We start from the raw sequence: 18040 nt of genomic DNA, 5'->3' as shown, positions 1-18040 counted from the left end.
TTAGGGTGTTTGAAACTTCAAAGCATGAACAACAGTCGGAAACCATTGTGGAACCTCCCAAAACAATCATTGAAGTTGAGTGTCTGAGCAAGACGAACAAAGACTCTTGACTTGGGAAGATGGGTCTGACTGAACCTAGTGTTATAAGAACAAATACTGCATTTGTAAGATAACACACTGTTTTAAAAAATGAACTTGGTATCTGTCATGTGAAAGAAAAAATCGACAGAGCACAAAAACTTGGTAATGTCATTGTCAAATGTCATAATTATCAGACAAAGACATCGATTCGTCGTAAAGCATGAGATGTGAGGGAGAGAAGAAAGAAACTCATTCCAATCATGAAAAAACAATAAGCAAGAAAAGATCAAACGCGAGCTAAATTGTTAAAAAACAAACTATTTATAGGTTTGGTATTGTATAATCCGCCACCTGCATGTCCTGACACTTAGACACGCGTGGGGAGTAACAATTATTATAATAACGAAAGCACATTTAAAGGTGCATGGTCACGATTTTGTTCAAGTTCTAGTTTTATGTTTTTATTATTAACAATGAGAAATGCCTTTCTAATGATCAAATACAATTTGAGAGTCATTCGCAGAGTTATTAGCAAGATACAGGGCTCACAATTCTTTGTCATGAAAACAAGGCTCGTGCCCTGTTTTTGTTTACATAGGTTCAATATACAAGTAAAAAATCGTTTTCCAGCTTATTATACCCCCGCTGCGAAGGAGAGGGGGTATACTGTTTTACCCTTGTGTGTCTGTCAGTCTGTCTGTCCGTCCGTAACAAAAATGTCTGTCCCCTTTATCTCAGCAACTAATTATCGCAGATGCTTGAAATTTTTACACAGTGTTTGTTAAGGCATGCCATATCGTGGGATATATTGTTGTTCCAATCGGATGTCAACTTCCTGTTAAATGACGACTTTGCTTAATTTTTAACCAAAATTTTCAAACAAATTTTCGTCAAATATTTCTCAGCTACTATTTATCGCAGATGCTTGAAATTTTAACACAATATTTGTATAGGCATGCCATATCGTGGCATATATCTTTGTTCCAATCGGACGTCAACTTCCTGTTAAATAACGACTTTGCTTAATTTTTAACCAAAATTTTCAAACAAACCTTCGTCAAAGATTTCTCAGCTACTATTTATCGCAGATGCTTGAAATTTTAACACAATATTTGTATAGGCATGCCATATCGTGGCCTATATTTTTGTACCAATCAGACGTCTTCTGTTAAATGACGACTTTGTTTATTTTTAGCAAACATTTTTAAACAAATTTTGTCAAAGAATTCTCAGCAACTGTTTATCACAAATGCTTGAAATTTTTACACAGTATTTGTATAGGCATGCCATATCGTGGGTTGTATTTTTGTACCAATCGGACGTCAATTTCCTTTTAAATAATGACTTTTTTTGTTTTAAGCCAACATTATTAAACAAATTTTCGTCAAAGATTTCTCAGCAGCTATTTATCGCAGATGCTTGAAATTTTAACATAATATTTTTTTTGGCATGCTATATTGTGGGATATATTTCTGTACCAATCGGATGCCAGCTTTCTGTTAAATGTCGACTTTGCTTATTTTGCATATTCACATCAGAGCGGTGGTATCACTAGTGAGCATTGGCACTCGTCACAGATATCTTGTTTGTCTATCTTTTTGTTTATTTTAATTACAGATAAACAGTTCTTAACATTAAACACATTTGTTTTAGGTTAAAAACTGAATTTTTTACTTTAATGTTAAAAATGTTAACAAACGCTTTGTTTACATACTGAAGAATTTCAAGCTCTGTTACTCGCTTATAACTCAACTAATGACACTTAAATTTCGGTTTCCTATTTAAAATGCCTTTCTGAAGCATTGTAAATATTAAAATTGGAAAAATAAATTTTGACCAAAGATTTACAAGCGATGTAAACGGCAACTTTTTTGCTTTAAAATAAGTTGCGTGAAATGTAAATAAGTATGACAGAACACTTTTCGCAAAGCTCGGCAAAATAGCCTACTAATAAAAATGAAAAAAGTTTAATTTGTGTTTAGGAATCCGATGCCTTTTCATGAATTATGATGACCAAGGAGCGAAACCAACCTAACTGCGCATGTATGGGGGAAATAATTTGGTTGTTATTGGTTGCTAAATTACATATCCGTCACAATTGTGTTACATGTAATCCTTAGCGATTGTTATAAATACATGTATTATGGTAATACCCTTTTTTTCTCATTCACTATAACCTTACTCTTGCTTATTTTTAAAAGGATAAAAGTCGCAAGACCTAAAATAGCACTTAGGGTAAAGCAAATAGTTTTCGTCATTGTTCTAGGGAGGTGTACATGTACACGTTCCTGATTGTTCATACACTTGTTTTGCCTTGATTTAGGTAAACCGCTGTGGCACTGACAAATGGCTGATCCAAGGGCTTGTCTAGATTCCTAACTACCAACAGATAAGAACTTTGTTAAGTTTTTAAAAAAGGGAAATGTCGCATGAGACTAGATCTGGAGACTATGGAGGGGTGGCAAAACGATAAACTTCTGCGAGTTAAAAAATGATTCACAAGCTCAGATATATTTTTATGGGGTATTATCATGAAGTAAAGAGGCATTTCTAAATCTTGACACAGGGCACGTTTATGATAATATTTCTTGAGCTTTTTAGTATAACATCTCAGTAATACCGACCTGTAACAATTTTGCCCTTCGGCACCGGTATTTGCACTGCTACATGTATACTATCACATGAGAAGAAAATGCAATAAAGAACCTTCTTTGTGCTTATGGTTCTTTAAAACAACAGGCTTTCTACCGTGTTTAGTTAGCATTATTTTGTGTTGTTACTCCTTCAAAATTATGACCCAATGTTTCTTTACCAGCAAGTTGTCTTTAATTTGTTTGAATTAGGGAAACATTCTTTTGCAATACAATGGCGTTTCGTACTCGTACCCATTTTGGTCATCTGTCAATATATGCAATATCAATATGGCAGAAATCTTTCGTACTTTCAAAATAAGCTTCAAAATGAAATGCCACCGCGATAGCAATATGCCAACAGTTTTGGTTATATCACGAATCGTGTATCTGCTATCAATTTCAATTACATTTATTATGTGAGACATTTGTCTCCCCTGGTACAGCCTGGTACAGCAAATGCCTGCAATATTTTGTTCTTTGACGGACTTTGCGCCAGTCAGTTTCTTTCTTTATCTACAAACTGTCTCACGATACCTTATAAGACACATTAACTTTCTCCAATTCAGTAAAAATCCGCATTACCGAATGACCGACTTTTGTGCGAACTGTTATATAAGATCCAATTGCCAATTATTTTATTATCCTCAACCCGTTTTCAAACCATATTTACAACAATAGTCAAAGACGGGCTCTTAGACTATTAAAATGGCCATAAGTTAAAAATTATGTCAAGCTAAAAGCTCATGTTTATGACGTTTAAAATTTTTTAAATTAGTTATTCGAGTGTTTCATCATTCACGAAATCGTGCATAGTGTTATCGAACTGTGATACAATACAAAGTTCCTTATCAAACCGCCCTCGTATGCTTGCGCACTTACCCGATTTAATAAAAATAAATCCGAATAAAATACGCGAAATGTTGTGCCCTGAAACAAATAAAAAACCAAACAAACCACCAAACCCGTGAGCAACGGCATAACTGCCAAATGAAGGAACTATGTTTGTGGATCAAGGAAATCAAAGTCGAATTTTTTTTATATCTTATAAATCAGTGAGACTTGATATGACAACTAATGATTTTTTTCTGGAGCACTTCAAACGCCTTCAGTGTACTTCTGTATTAGTAGAAGACCCGCACCCGGAATTGGATTAAGCATCTTCAAATACATTTAATGTATTTGAAGAACTTAATTTTAAAGAAATCATATTCGGAGAAATTTAAACTGCAATGAAAAACTTGAAAAATGAAAAGTCTTGCGGTTCAGACATGATGTTTAATGAAACGTTTAAGTATAACATAAACCTACTGTTGTAATCTCTACATTATTTATTTTATAACATCAGGAACATTGAAACTTTTTTCATCCATTCTGAACTCCAGATTATATATATAGAAATGGTATTGTGATAATTAAGTAATATCTGAAGCTCAGTTTGGAGTTGAGCTTCAAAACAATGACAGGTACAACATTTGTATATTTCTACATAGTATAACCACTTCTCCAACAACGACGATAGTAAAAATCTCTTAAATATGGTTATACACATATTTAACCAAATGTTGACGATACATGTTACTCTATGTAAACTATAACAATCAGGGACAAGTCTGATCCTGCCTATTTTGTCCATAAAAACAAAAGCTGTAAACACGCATGTTTTGAATTTTGATTTTAATCTCGTACAATTACAACATACAGGAAACAGACCTTTTGTTGGTAACTAATAATATAGCTTGATTCACATATGCCTTTCTTGTGTCAGTTAAGGTGCATATGACACAATACAATGTGTTGAGCGTAAAAAAAACAGACAAACAGTAAAAGAAATCTCATATTGAGGATTATACTTCCCTAAAGATTCCTAAAATTAAATGTGGCAAAACTTAAAAGGTAGGGGTTGATATTAAGGATATTGTTTACTCAGGCTTTGAGTTGTCAAATTCGGATTGTTATAAAGTTATGTCATGAGCAAAATTTGTTCTAAACACAAAAAGTGTTTATGAAATGAATTAATATTGACATATATAACATTTATATTTTAATATATGATGGAATAGGCTCAATCAAAATCGAATATAATCGGCATATGGCAAAACAAAAGAAATTTAGACTAAATTTGCAGATTCTGTTTTCCGTTAAAACATTTTTGATGGTACTATTTTATATGTTAATCAATAAAAATTTGCTTATTTTCTGTTGGTTTTATCTCACTTATTCAAGAAGATCATCGTATGGCACGCAATGCAAAAATATTTAAAAATGCTTAGAAACGATATAAGACACCATATCTCAAAATGTTGATCATTGACCTCATAATAATTTCACGCCAGCAGAACAAGGTAAAAACTTGAGGTATTGTGAGCAAGCTCACAATTCATACCCCCCGCTAAGACAAAAATCATTACGCATGTATTTTTGCTATTATAGAAAATATTGGATGAATTATTTCACTGTCCATTTTCTATAAATAACAACCAATTTTTATCCTTTAATTCAATTTTATTTTAAGATAACTGTTAATGCATGAGGACATTTGCATCCTTACCTTAACAACCATGACTCGAATCAAACGAAATCTACATGTCAAGCAGCCATTTAATAATTTAACATTTTGAATTATTGGTGTACTGAGCCCGATTTTTTCGGGGAAAACATTTCACAGGGACAGGCCATTTTCAGAGGGACGGGGATGAGAACCTAAAAATAATTTTATGTGGCCTGAGTCAGAGACAAGCAAGCTTTGTGTCAAATTTAAGCTTCTAATATCTCCATTAGTACAAGACATGACACAGATAGGAATTAGGATTTTTGAAACGATGATCTTACACTTTCTCAATTGACCTAGGGTAAATGAAATGATACACCCTCAGGTTATAAACAATCTTTATGTGATTTAAGAACTTTAATATTTGTCCATAAGAAAGATATAGGCTGGGCATGAATTTTGCAATTTCTGCCAGTGACCTTGACCTTACCCAAATGACAATGTCATGACACACCCTCTGGTCATAAGATATATTTGTATGAAGTAAACAAATTAAATCCTTCTCCATAAGAAAGATATGGACCGGACAAGACTTTTGCAAATAACCTAGAACTTGCCCGAATGACCTTGGGTCAAGGTAATGACACATCCTTCGGTCATAAGCAATATTTGTGTGAAGTAAGAACTTCCAATGTTTCTCCATAAGAAAGATATGGACCGGACACAAATTTTGCACTTTTTCTGCCAGTGACCTAGACCTTGCCCGAAAGACCTTGGGTCAACGTCATGACACACCCTATGGTCGTAAGCAATCTTTGTGTAAAGTAAGAACTTCCAATGTTTCTCCATAAGAAAGATATGGACCGGACACGATTGTACAGACAGACGGACGGACAAGGTGATTCCTATATACCCCCCCCCTCCCAACCTTCGTTTGCGGGGGTATAATAAGTAGTCAAATACTATAAATGTCTTTGTATTATCATAATTCAATTTGTTGTTAATTTGAATCAAAATTAGGAAGGGATTTGATTGAAAGAGGAAATTTGGACTGGAATAGTTCTTTAAAATTGTTTGTATCCATTTACTGCTACTGCCATTTCTATTTTAAAGAGTTTGATTATCTGTTATATTCTAACAATTAACAAAATCCCAGTCCTATTGTAAAATTTAAAGGGATTTTTTTGTAATTTTCCAAAAAAAAAATATTCAATGGCCATTAATCAATACAAGGTCATTGTCCCACATTTTAGAAAGTGAAAACTAACACTACCATTAATGGTCTATAACACACAATAGATGGCTTTCATTATTATCTGTGTTTTTTTTTCCATGATAAACGTCATCCTTAATGTACAGAACTAGACCTGTAGTCTGATTTAGAATTTAGAAAAATCTAAATGTGTTCAGTAGGGCGATATATAATACAGGTGTGTCGTAATTGCATTTAAAAATGCGCTTTTAAACGTAATGATTTTTTAACCTGGTTTTCCAACGAAAAAAATCCGGTTATTGAAATGGTGAAAGTGGAGGTTTGGCGGCCGGGCGGCTGCCTAAATGTACCTTTATTGTACGGATAACTCCACCTACAGTTTTCAAGACAGGAAGTTGTTGTTTTGCAGATTAATTGTACATATATCAGAGGTGTGCATATTGCTTGATTTGATTTCTAATAATTTTAAGAAAATACCAGCTGTCAAACTTAGTCATTTTTTGGCAAAATATTGCATAAAGAGTACCCCTATTGTTCGGATAACTTCTCCTCCTACAGTTTTCAAGATAGGAAGAATGTTTTGCAGGTCTATGGTACATATGTCACAGGTATGCATATAACGTGTAATTTGAATTGTGTTAATTTATGAAAAATTCCCAGGTGTTGAACTTAGTCATTTTCTCGCAGAATACTGCATAAAGGGTACTCCAATTTTCTGGATACGGTAGAAAGTGTTTATCAATTCAGAATTGACATGGATAATGGATACATTTCACATTAAGGAAAACCCGATTTTCTCTCCTATTTACAGCTTTTCACTTGTTAAATCTATAAAAAGAAACAATTTTATTTTTCTTCGGTTTTTTACAGTGCTACTCAATGCATGATGTGATGTATATCTATCTCTATCATTATAACAAAAATACAACCCTTTGTAAGATAATGTCCTGAACATTATGCAAACGGTTAGCTGGAAAAATCCAACTCATCTGTTTCGGTTTCAGTTCAGAGTATAACAAAGACAGCAGTAAATCACGGCATAAATGGAAATAAAAACGTTTTGTTTATTAAAAGTTAAAGGGAAAAATGTTAAAGCCCGGCTACCTCGGAATAATATAATATATTACGTAACATTATCACATAATCCAGATAGTTTACAAGCTAAATTATGCATTTGACAAACAAAACTAATTTAGATATCAAAGTTTACTGTCGAAAGTATGTTTGATCGCTAGCATAGTGTTAGAAAAATTATTTTCTCAATTTATTGAAAAGGAAGGCAGTACATGTATTTATATTGTACGACATCATAAAAATAAAATGATTCTTTTTGTAATGAGAAATGTACAGTTCTAAATTTAAATGGAAATCTCCACTTACTCCATCCGATGTCTGCAACAATAAACCTGATACCACTGACCTGGATTATGGAGAAAAACACGCTTTTCTCCGAAGTAATTTGAAATTTTGTTACCTGGAAATGAGTTTGGAATGTCAGCGATGCCTTGTGATAAAGCACAGTTTTAAAGTCGTGAGATTTTACAATCAAGATAAAGCTCTCATTTACCAGAAAAAGACAAACAAACACAAGAATTAGTCAAGGATTTTAACAGAAAATTCTTGATTAACTTTTTTAAAGTGAATTTTTACAGCACTCTACGTTAGCTTTTTTTTAAAATGAATGATACGCCTTCTTACTAAAATCATCTTGAACAAAAGATATTCTTCCCTAAAGGAGACGTATGTTTGGCAATAAAACCTTTGCTAGGCAGCACATAGATGTTTTATTTTTCTTCTTGAACACGAGTTTCTGCTTTAGTTACAAATAATTATGCCAAATTCAAGTACGTTTAAAACATACGAAAAAATTTGTTATTTTAAATGACTATAACACCCTTTTTAGTTACTTGTAAACAATATATGTTCCTGTAAATATTCACCCTTATCCATTACAATACTAAAAGGCATCGCATTCAAAGTTGAGACAATTTTCAAGTTGACGTGCACATGTAAGATTGCCTCTGAAGATAACAACATTCTAATGCACATTAGAAAGATAGTTGTTAACAAAGGTTTCAATTTATATTGATGTAATATTATCTGTGACTATAATCTACGTATATAATTTGTTACAGAAGAAAAAGCAACGGGCAAGGGTATTCGAACTAGAGGTACTGTGAGCAAGCTCACAATTGATACCCCCCGCTAAGATAAAAATCATAATGCGTGTATTTTTCCAATTATAGAAAATATTGGATGAATCTATTTCACCGTCCATTTTCTATAAATAACAACTGCTCTATTTTTGGGAGTTGATTTTAATCAACTCTCCTATGCAGTTACTCAGACAAACCGAAAGTGAAACAGTGTTTGGACCTCAGCACAAATTATTGTTGCTGACAAGACTTAGTTCTTGAAAATAATTGATAAATTCGATGTAATGTATGCTAAAGCATTGTTTTTCATAGAAACTTATTTATAAATACCTTGAAAATAGTCAGATTTTAAATGGTACGATTAATTTAAATATTTTTGGTAGTCGTATGTATTCCTACGCCAGAGTTCGATATAGTCTCGTTCAATTCGACGCTCGGCTGTCTCCGTAAATCCTTGTCGGAGATTTACGGTGTCAGCCGAGCGTTTGGTTGAACGAGACTAGAGTTTAATGTTGCTTGTATCCATACAATTTTCGAGAAATTATTTTTTTTGGTTTGACTTTTGTCACATTGTCTGGTAAAAGTCAACATTTAGTTTAAAGAGGTTTGATGACCATACGATGTAAGGTTCAAAAGTGGTAAGTGTTTTTAACAAACTTAAGAAAATTTCAGGGGCGATAACTGCTAAAAGGGATACTCAGGCCTTTTCGGTTTGATAAACTGAAGAACCCTTTAAGAGTGTTGAATACATTAGTAAAAGTTTCAAGTCTCTATCTCTAACAGTTTATGAGAAATAGTGATAACAAGCTTTTTGTACAAAAGGGGCAATAACTCTATAATTGTTTCAAGGTAGGGGCTGAAGGGTTATATTTTGAAATGTCTCAAGAAGTCCTGCTACATCCCTGAAAAAAATTTTTGGACCATCCTAAACAAAAGAGATCTAAAAACTCATTATTTAACAGATTTTCAAATGACTTTTGTTTGGCCAAGGTAGACGCTTTAATCCAAAGTGGTCCGAAGTCTCTATGACAAATGATAAAAAAGTGATTTTATAGAAATACAAATACTTTCAGGGGCAATAACTACTAGAAGGGGGGGGGGGGGGGCTCAGATCCTTTCGGTATGAATAGATTGAAGAACCCTCTAAGTGTACTGAAGACATTGGTAAAAGTTTCAAGTCTCTATCGCTTTTGGTTTCAGAGGAGTAGCGATAACATGCTTTTAGTACACAAGGGCAATAAATTTGTAAGTTCTGGGAGTTATCAAGCAAATGGTCATTTGGTACCATAACTTTTGATGGTCAATAACATAATGAAATCAAAGTACTGAAGAACTGACGGGAGTTGATTTTGTCGATGTTTATTTATTTTAAAATCAATGATATGTTATTTTGCTTGACAAGTACATGTAATTTCTAATTTGAATTACGCACAGTTTTGTAATATGAATTTTTTGGACTTTTTCGACAAGAATATCGAGAAACCCCCATATGAATCATGTTAAATAATACTTAAAGATAAAATTTATTCAATCAAACAATGTATCAGTAATAGAAATATTTCTCGAAAATTGTATGGATCCAAGCAATATTGAACTCTAGTCTCGTTCAACCAAACGCTCGGCTGACATCGTAAATCTCCGACAAGGATTTACGGAGACAGCCGAGCCGCGAGTTGAACAAGACTATATTGAACTCTGGCGTAGGAATACATACGACTAGAAAAATGTTTAAATTGTTCGTACCATTTAAAATCTGACTATTTTCAAGGTATTTATAAATAAGTTTCTATGAAAAACAATGCTTTAGCATACATTACATCAAATTTATCAATTATTTTCAAGAACTAAGTCTAGTCAGCAGCAATGATTTGTGCTGAGGTCCAAACACTGTTTCACTTTCGGTTTGTCTGGGTAACTGCATACTAGGAGAGTTGATTAAAAAACTCCCAATAAAATCATAATGTTTGCAACCAGTTCTCTGAGCATAAACCAAATATAATACGTAATGGGTACCTTTATCATTCAAATTGTAATAGCGACACAAATAAAAAGTTGGTTTACATTGTCATTTTAATCTATTGTTCTATCATAAAAGAAATTATATTATGGTTATTTGTCCATTAGTAAAAATTAATGTAAATATGTGTGCATGAGAGGGTAAATAAACATATTTAGTATGCATTAAAATTCTAATTTTTTATTAAATAAATAAGCATTAAATAAAAAGTTTTGAAATGTTTAGGACAAACATTGATATCTCTTTTCCATTTTAGATTTATTGGAATACTCTTTGGTAAGAAGCAAAGACAGATTTCCCGATATATCTAACAAGCCAGAGATGCCATTTGTTCGGATTTTAACAGTGCTATTCATATGACCACACTTTGAATTTAATCGCAATATGTTAAATACCACGGTTTAACCAAGTATTACAAATGTTTGACCTTAAATTTCAACGCGTCAGATAAATATATATACAGAAGCAGGTACTTTCCATTTAAAAATGAGAAAGGGCGAAAAAATGGGAAAGAACTTTTTTAAATTTTTTTAGTTCAAATCGTGTCTAAGTCCCTTTAAGATATAAAATGCACAAGTAAATGTCTCAATGTTTATACTGATTGTTTGACATCCAAAACAGCTTTTTAAATCGAATTTCTATCCATAAACTTAGCAATACTGGACGATGTTCCATCTGGAACTACATTGTACATGTTTTTCTTATACTTTTTTTTTAATATTCTTGTTGACTGTGTATACACGAGCGTATACATCTATGTACATGTACACAGAAATTTTACCTTTATGTTTATCGGTTAAGTGTACATCGTTTATATGCATAACTATAGATTTCATATAAACACTTGTACCGTAGAGTTGTCAACACAATCTGTTCGTGTTTCACAAATTAATAACCATGTATTAGATTACCAAAATATACACATATAAGATCACCAATCTATCAGTGGTATATGTATGCAATCCAAAAGAGCATGCATACTTATTAGTATATCTTAATAAATTTCCGCTTACTATATCCACTCTTTACATAATTTTTCATTATCATTTAATTGCAAGTATACATTTTGATACAATCTCTCAATGACTTGGATCCGCCAAAGCGTATCCACCACCTTACTCTCTTTTTAGTATTTCGGGTTGGTTTATCGAAAATAAAAGAAGGGTTTTTTTTTATATATATAATTTAAAGAGAATGACTTATCAGGTATAATTCAACTATAATTCACGGACATCATCTCACACGTGTTGAAATATGAAATGTAGACATTTAGAAGTGTTGATAGATGACTTAATTTATTAGTATAGATTTCGGGATATCAAATACTTAAATTCGGGATGTTTTCAATGTTTATAACGAAGGTTTTGTACGATAGTCTTTTAACAATGCGTTAAATAACGAAATATTTCAACTGTGTCGTGGGCAAACGAAGATCTTTTAGGACAGTAACAAAAGAATTTGCTTTGTTCTCTACAAAAACGAACATATTTACGTTGATGTACAATGTATGTGTACGGTGTGCTAATTGTGTTTCATTACATGTATTTATACCCCCCGCAAACGAAGTTTTTTTTTGGAGGGGGGGGGGGTATATAGGAATCACCTTGTCCGTCCTTCCGCCCGTCCGTCCGTCCTTCTGTCTGTTCAATTTGTGTCCGGTCCATATCTTTCTTATGGAAAAACAAGTTCTTACTTCACACAAAGATTGCTTATGACCTAAGGATGTGTCATGACCTTGAACCAAGGTCATTTGGGCAAGATCAAGGTCACTGACAGAAAAAATGCAAAATTCGTGTCCGGTCAATATCTTTTTTTTATGGAGAAACGTTGGAAGTTCTTACTTCACACACATATTGCTTATGACCTAAGGGTGTGTCATGACTTTGACCCAAGGTCATTTGGGCAAGTTCAAGGTCACTGGCAGAAAAAGTGCAAAATTCGTGTCTGGTCCATATCTTTTTAATGGAGAAACATCGGACGTTCTTATTTAACACAAAGTTTGCTTATGACCTAAGGGTGTTTCATGACCTTGAACCAATGTCATTTGGGCAAGGTCAATGTCACTGGCTGAAAAGTGCAAAATTCATGTCCATTCCATATCTTTCTAATGGACAAATATTGGAAGTTCTTCATTCACATCAAGATTGCTTATAACCTGAGGGTGTGTCATGACCTTGACTCAAGGTCAATTGAGGAAGTTCAAGGTCATTGTTTAAAAAAAATCAGGCTCAGTATACCAATAATTCAAAATGATTATATTAAATGGCTGCTTGACATGTGGAATTTTGTTTGATTCGAGACATGTTTGTTAACATAAGGATGCAAATGTCCTCATGCATTAACAGTTAACTTGAACTAAACTGGAATTGAAAGAATATAAATTGGTTTGTGTACTCATATATGCATTAACAGTTTTAAAAAATAGAACAGTTGTTATTTATAGAAAATGCACGGTGAAATAGATTCATTCAATATTTTCTATAATAGAAACAAGAGGCCCAGGGGCCACATCGCTCACCTGAGCAACAATTGGCTTAATTCTGATCAAATTAGCATTACAGTATCAAAATATCTTGACAACTAAGTACAGTAGATCTTGCTAAAAAAAATTGAAAATCTCCCAATTTTTATCCACCTCTTTCTTTTGGTAAATACCAAGCCCCTTTTGTTGTTGTACCTGTAAGATGATTTTTCTCTATTCCTATATACCCCCTCCCCATTTTGTTGCCCCACTTTTCTCTAGGGTATTATGGTTTCATCTAACTTATATCTGCATAACCTGTGCTTTCACACTAAGCACTGAGGTTTGGACCGAAAAACTTTCCCAGAATATTTTTAAAGATTTTTTCTATATATTCCTATGTAAAAATTCAAACCACCATCACGGCCCCGCCCTACCACTAGGGACTGTGATTTTGAATTTACACTACCCGAGGATGCCTCTACACAAGTTAAAGCTTTTCTGGCCAAATTTTCTCTATATATTCCTATGTAAAAATTCATCCCCAACTGTGGCCTCACCATACCACTGGACTATTATTTTAACAAACTTGAATCTATACGATTTGGAAATGCTTCCACTCAGATTTGGGATTTCCTGGCCTAATAGTTTTGAGAAGATTTTTTAGAGATTTTCTCTATGTATAAAAATGTATCCGCCATAGATGCCCCGCCCTACCCCCAAGGACCATGATTTGAACAAACATGAATCTACATTATCTGAGGATGGTTACTCGCCAATTTGAGCTTTCTTGGTCAAATAGTTTTTGAGAAGAAGATTTCTTAAGATTTTCTCTACATATTCCTATGTAAAACTTGTTCCCCTAATTGTGGCCTCACCCTATCCCCGGGGACCATGATTTGAACAAAGAACTATATATGATAAGAGTTAAATTTGGCCCCCATAAATCGCCATTTTTAAAGTGTTTCGGGTACAATAAAATGTTAACTAATTTTTTAGAAGAGTTGATATAAAATATATTTTTCATCTATTTATTTGATTTATTTGCACTCACTGGTAGTATATGACGTCAGAAGTGACGCCATTTCTATAATTCAATCAAAATCAGCCAAAAATTGACATTTTTCTTATCTATTTACAAATGAGAAATATAGAGCGCATGCTTGAACAAGGAAAATTTTTTTGTCACTTATTAGTCTTGACTAGATACATCTCTGATTAAAATATTTTATTTGTTCAAGAATGCGCTCTATGTTTTCAGAAGGAAAAACTGCTTGAAAACAAGCTGTTTTATGCTAAAAATGCAAAAATGGCGGGAAAAGGTTGTCTTTACAATGTCATATTTCTAAATTGTGGGCACTTGAACCAAAATAAATATTTTGTAAACACATCACATACATATCTGTACTAAGAAAACAAAGAATGATAGTAAAATGATGATGTTCATTTTAGGGGGCCATTTTAGGCCCTTATCATATATAGTCCTTTGAATCTACACTTCCTGTGGATGCTTCCACTCAAATTTGAGCATTCCTGGCCTAATAGTTTTTGAGAAGAAGATTTTCTCTATATATTCCTATGTAAAACTTGATCCCAATTGTGGCCCCACCCTACCCCCGGGGACCATGATTTGAACAAACTTGAATCTACACTACCTGAGGATGCTTCCATTCAAATATAAGCTTTCCTGGCCTAATAGTTTTTGAGAAGAAGATTTTCTCTATATATTCCTATGTAAAACTTGATCCTCCCCATTGTGACCCCACCCTACCCCCAAGGACTATGATTTGAACAAACTTGAATCTACACTACCTGAGGATGCTTCCATTTTAATTCGATCTTTTCTGGCCTAATTGTATTTGAGAAGAAGATTTTTATAGATTTTCTCTATATATTTCTTTGTAAAACTTGATCCCCCCATTTTGGCCCCACCCTACCCCCGGGGACCATGATTTGAATGAGCTTTAATCTACACTACCTGAAGATGATTCCATTATAATTTGAGCTTTTCTGGCCTAATAGTTTTTGAGAAGAAGATTTTTAAAGATTTTCTCTATATATTTCTTTGTAAAACTTGATCCCCTATTGTGGCCCCAACCTATCCCCGGGGACAATGATTTGAACGAACTTGAATCTACACTATCTGAGGATGCTTCCACTCAAATTTGAGCTTACCTGGCATGATAGTTTTTGAGAAGAAGATTTTTAAAGATTTTCTCTATATATTCCTATGTAAAACTTCATCCCCCAAGTCTGGCCCAACTCTACCCCCGGGGACCATGATTTGAACAAATTTGAATCTACACTACCTGTGAATGCTCCCATTTTAATTTGAGCTTTTCTGGCCTGATAGTTTTTGAGAAGAAGATTTTTAAAGATTTTCTCTATATATTCCTATGTAAAACTGTACCCCCGGGGACCATGATTTGAACAAACTTGAATTTACACTACCTGAGGATGCCTCCACACAAGTTTTAGCTTTTCAGGCCAAATAGTTTTTGAGAAGAAGATTTTTGAAAAATACCAACAAATTTTCAATAATTCTCAATTATCTCCCCTTTAAAGAGGGCGTGGCCCTTCATTTGAACAAACTTGAATCCCCTTCACCTAGTGGTGCTTTGTGCTAAATTTGGTTGAAATCTGCCCAGTGGTTCTTGAGAAGAATATGAAAATGTGATAAGTTAACGACGACGACAACGACGACAACGACAAACAACGGACAAATAGTGATCAAAAAAGCTCACTTGAGCCTCAGGCTCAGTTGAGCTAAAAATACATGAGTTATGATTTTTTCTTATGGGTTGAACTGTGTTGAAATCTGTCCAGTGGTTCTTGAGAAGAAGATGAAAATGTGAAAAGTTAACGACGACGACAACGACGACAACGACAGACAACGGACAAATTGTGTTCAGAAAAGCTCACTTGAGCCTCTGGCTCAGGTGAGCTAAAAATACATGAGTTATGATTTTTTTCTTAGCGGGAGGTATTAATTGTGAGCTTGCTCACAGTAACTCTAGTTTCAAAACACTTTCAATCCACATGTCTGAAATAAAACTTAAAATAACCTATCCGTACCTTAAATGTATTAAATTCTTTGATATTTATTTGAAGCATTTTAGTTTAGGAAAGGATTGACCAAAAGAATTTTTCAAAATATTTTAATCTAAGTTAATTAATAAAAATCGCATTATAGTCAATGGGGACAAACACATTTTTAAAGGTAAAATCAAAAAAATAAATACTAAGAATATAAATTATAAATGTATAAGTGGAAAGATGTATTTTATCATTAAGAATATAAAAAAAGAATCAAAAACAAATTTTATACCAAATAGATATTTAAAATTGATTATTCATAGATTAAAACCAAAGTCAGACAACTCCTCAAGAACAAGAAAAGGTTATTTATTAGGACACATTACGCTTTTACATACTGATACCAATCGCAGCTTCTCGGGCCTTTCCGGCAGGCTCGGAAAAACATCTCGAATGTATTACCATTACCGGATGTTAGAATTTTATACAAAATGGAGTCGCTTCCCATTAAAATAAGTATCGGCTAGACAGCCTTATAAGTCGCTTCTGTGTTATATTTTAGGGTATATCATTTACTTTATTGAAGTCTAGCTTACATCTAAACAGATCGTAAAATGTGCTGTATTTAAAAAGGGGGGTTGTCATGGACGCCTAGGTAATATATTCGAGGTGTATTTCCGAGCCTGCCGGAAAGGCCCAAGAAGTTGCGATTGATACTGAAACCGAAACCTGAAAATTATGCCAAAGTAAAAAGCCCATACATACCCGTTATGCATTTAGATTCATTAAATCTGGGTCTAGTATGGATTGGATACCCCAATTCTATATATCAATTGTAATTTTAGGGTACTTTTGAAGAATGCTAAGGATTAAAGACGATCATGTACTTACGCTTTCGTTTTGAACGAGAACGAAGACAAAGAAAGTTCCTACTTCCACAAGACACGCTTTGGCATGCAAACTCATCTTGACTTCTTTAGAAGGGCATGCGAGGACTCGAAAAATCTCTTGTACAATGTTTAAGCTTCTTTTAAAATGAATTTAATCTGCTCTTGACCTAAAAATAAAAACAGGGTTTGTTTTGTTTTTAGATATTTATAAGCAATATAAATGAATATTCTCAAAATTAGTTAACTGTTCTCGATCCTATTATAATGTGCATTTACATTTACTTACATTACATAGAAGATCATCTTCGGTTTCTGATTCGCTACTTTTCCTGGTACATCATATGGTGCTCTCAACTGTTCAAAGGTCGAGATATATTCCTTCCTGTTTCTATGGTAAGTATATCACACAGGCAGTCGGGTATGTTATCGTCACGTGATCTCTCAGAGCCAATGAGAATGCCGTACTTTATTTAATAAGGCCGAGTCTAATTATTTCTACCCTAAATATTTTGAATGAAATTTCTTGCACTTAGGTTTATTACTATATCAACTGCTTTAGGATTTAAAAAAAATAATATATAAACCACCCCAAATTCCTAGGTGGTCGTCTCGAAAGTTAACACTTTTTACTATGGGGCACTGTGGGAATTTGTTTTCAAGTTTTACAAATGTACCCATACTTTCTGTATTTCTGCGTTAGGGATTTTTTTCTTTTAAATATATGAAAACTATTGTAAAAAGTCACCAAATGGTAAAGTTAGAAACATGTTTGGTCCAGGGATAATATTAAAGTTGATTTTTTTCTCTCCAAAAAATTGGCATATTGTGCAATAGCTAGTCCTCCTTTCTTTTCATCTGCTTCATGCATAGTTTATAATACCGGAAAACAATGGCGCCAACTTCGCATTTCACCCTATCAAATTTATACAATCACAACTACTGAACATTACATTTAATGTTGACGTTGTACGAAACCACAATTCAAAAGAAAGTTATCGGTGCGCAGTCATGGGCATTCGAACTGTACTCAACCTCGTTAAACGCCAATGTTTACGTTAATGACAG

The 18040-nt window shown here is 33.5% G+C and overlaps 2 protein-coding genes across 2 annotated transcripts in view; one reads left to right on the top strand and one right to left on the bottom strand.

Annotated features, from left to right (window-relative positions):
- LOC128179443 (serine/threonine-protein phosphatase 6 regulatory ankyrin repeat subunit B-like) overlaps positions 1-17358 on the bottom strand; it is a 47639-nt gene extending 30281 nt beyond the window's left edge. Inside the window, exons 1-2 of the mRNA XM_052846866.1 lie at positions 17262-17358; positions 16977-17142 (exon numbers count right to left, since the gene is read on the bottom strand). Coding sequence (XP_052702826.1) covers positions 16977-17051 — 75 coding nt within the window. The 5' untranslated portion in view covers positions 17052-17142; positions 17262-17358. The remainder of the gene's footprint in view (positions 1-16976; positions 17143-17261) is intronic.
- Positions 1-18040, top strand: part of LOC128179448 (macrophage mannose receptor 1-like) — a 129452-nt gene that overhangs the window by 17103 nt on the left and 94309 nt on the right. The window lies entirely within an intron of this gene.

Source organism: Crassostrea angulata, chromosome 4, assembly GCF_025612915.1.
Source record: "Crassostrea angulata isolate pt1a10 chromosome 4, ASM2561291v2, whole genome shotgun sequence".
NCBI lineage: Eukaryota > Metazoa > Mollusca > Bivalvia > Ostreida > Ostreidae > Magallana > Magallana angulata.
This window is presented reverse-complemented; position numbering and strand designations above follow the sequence as displayed.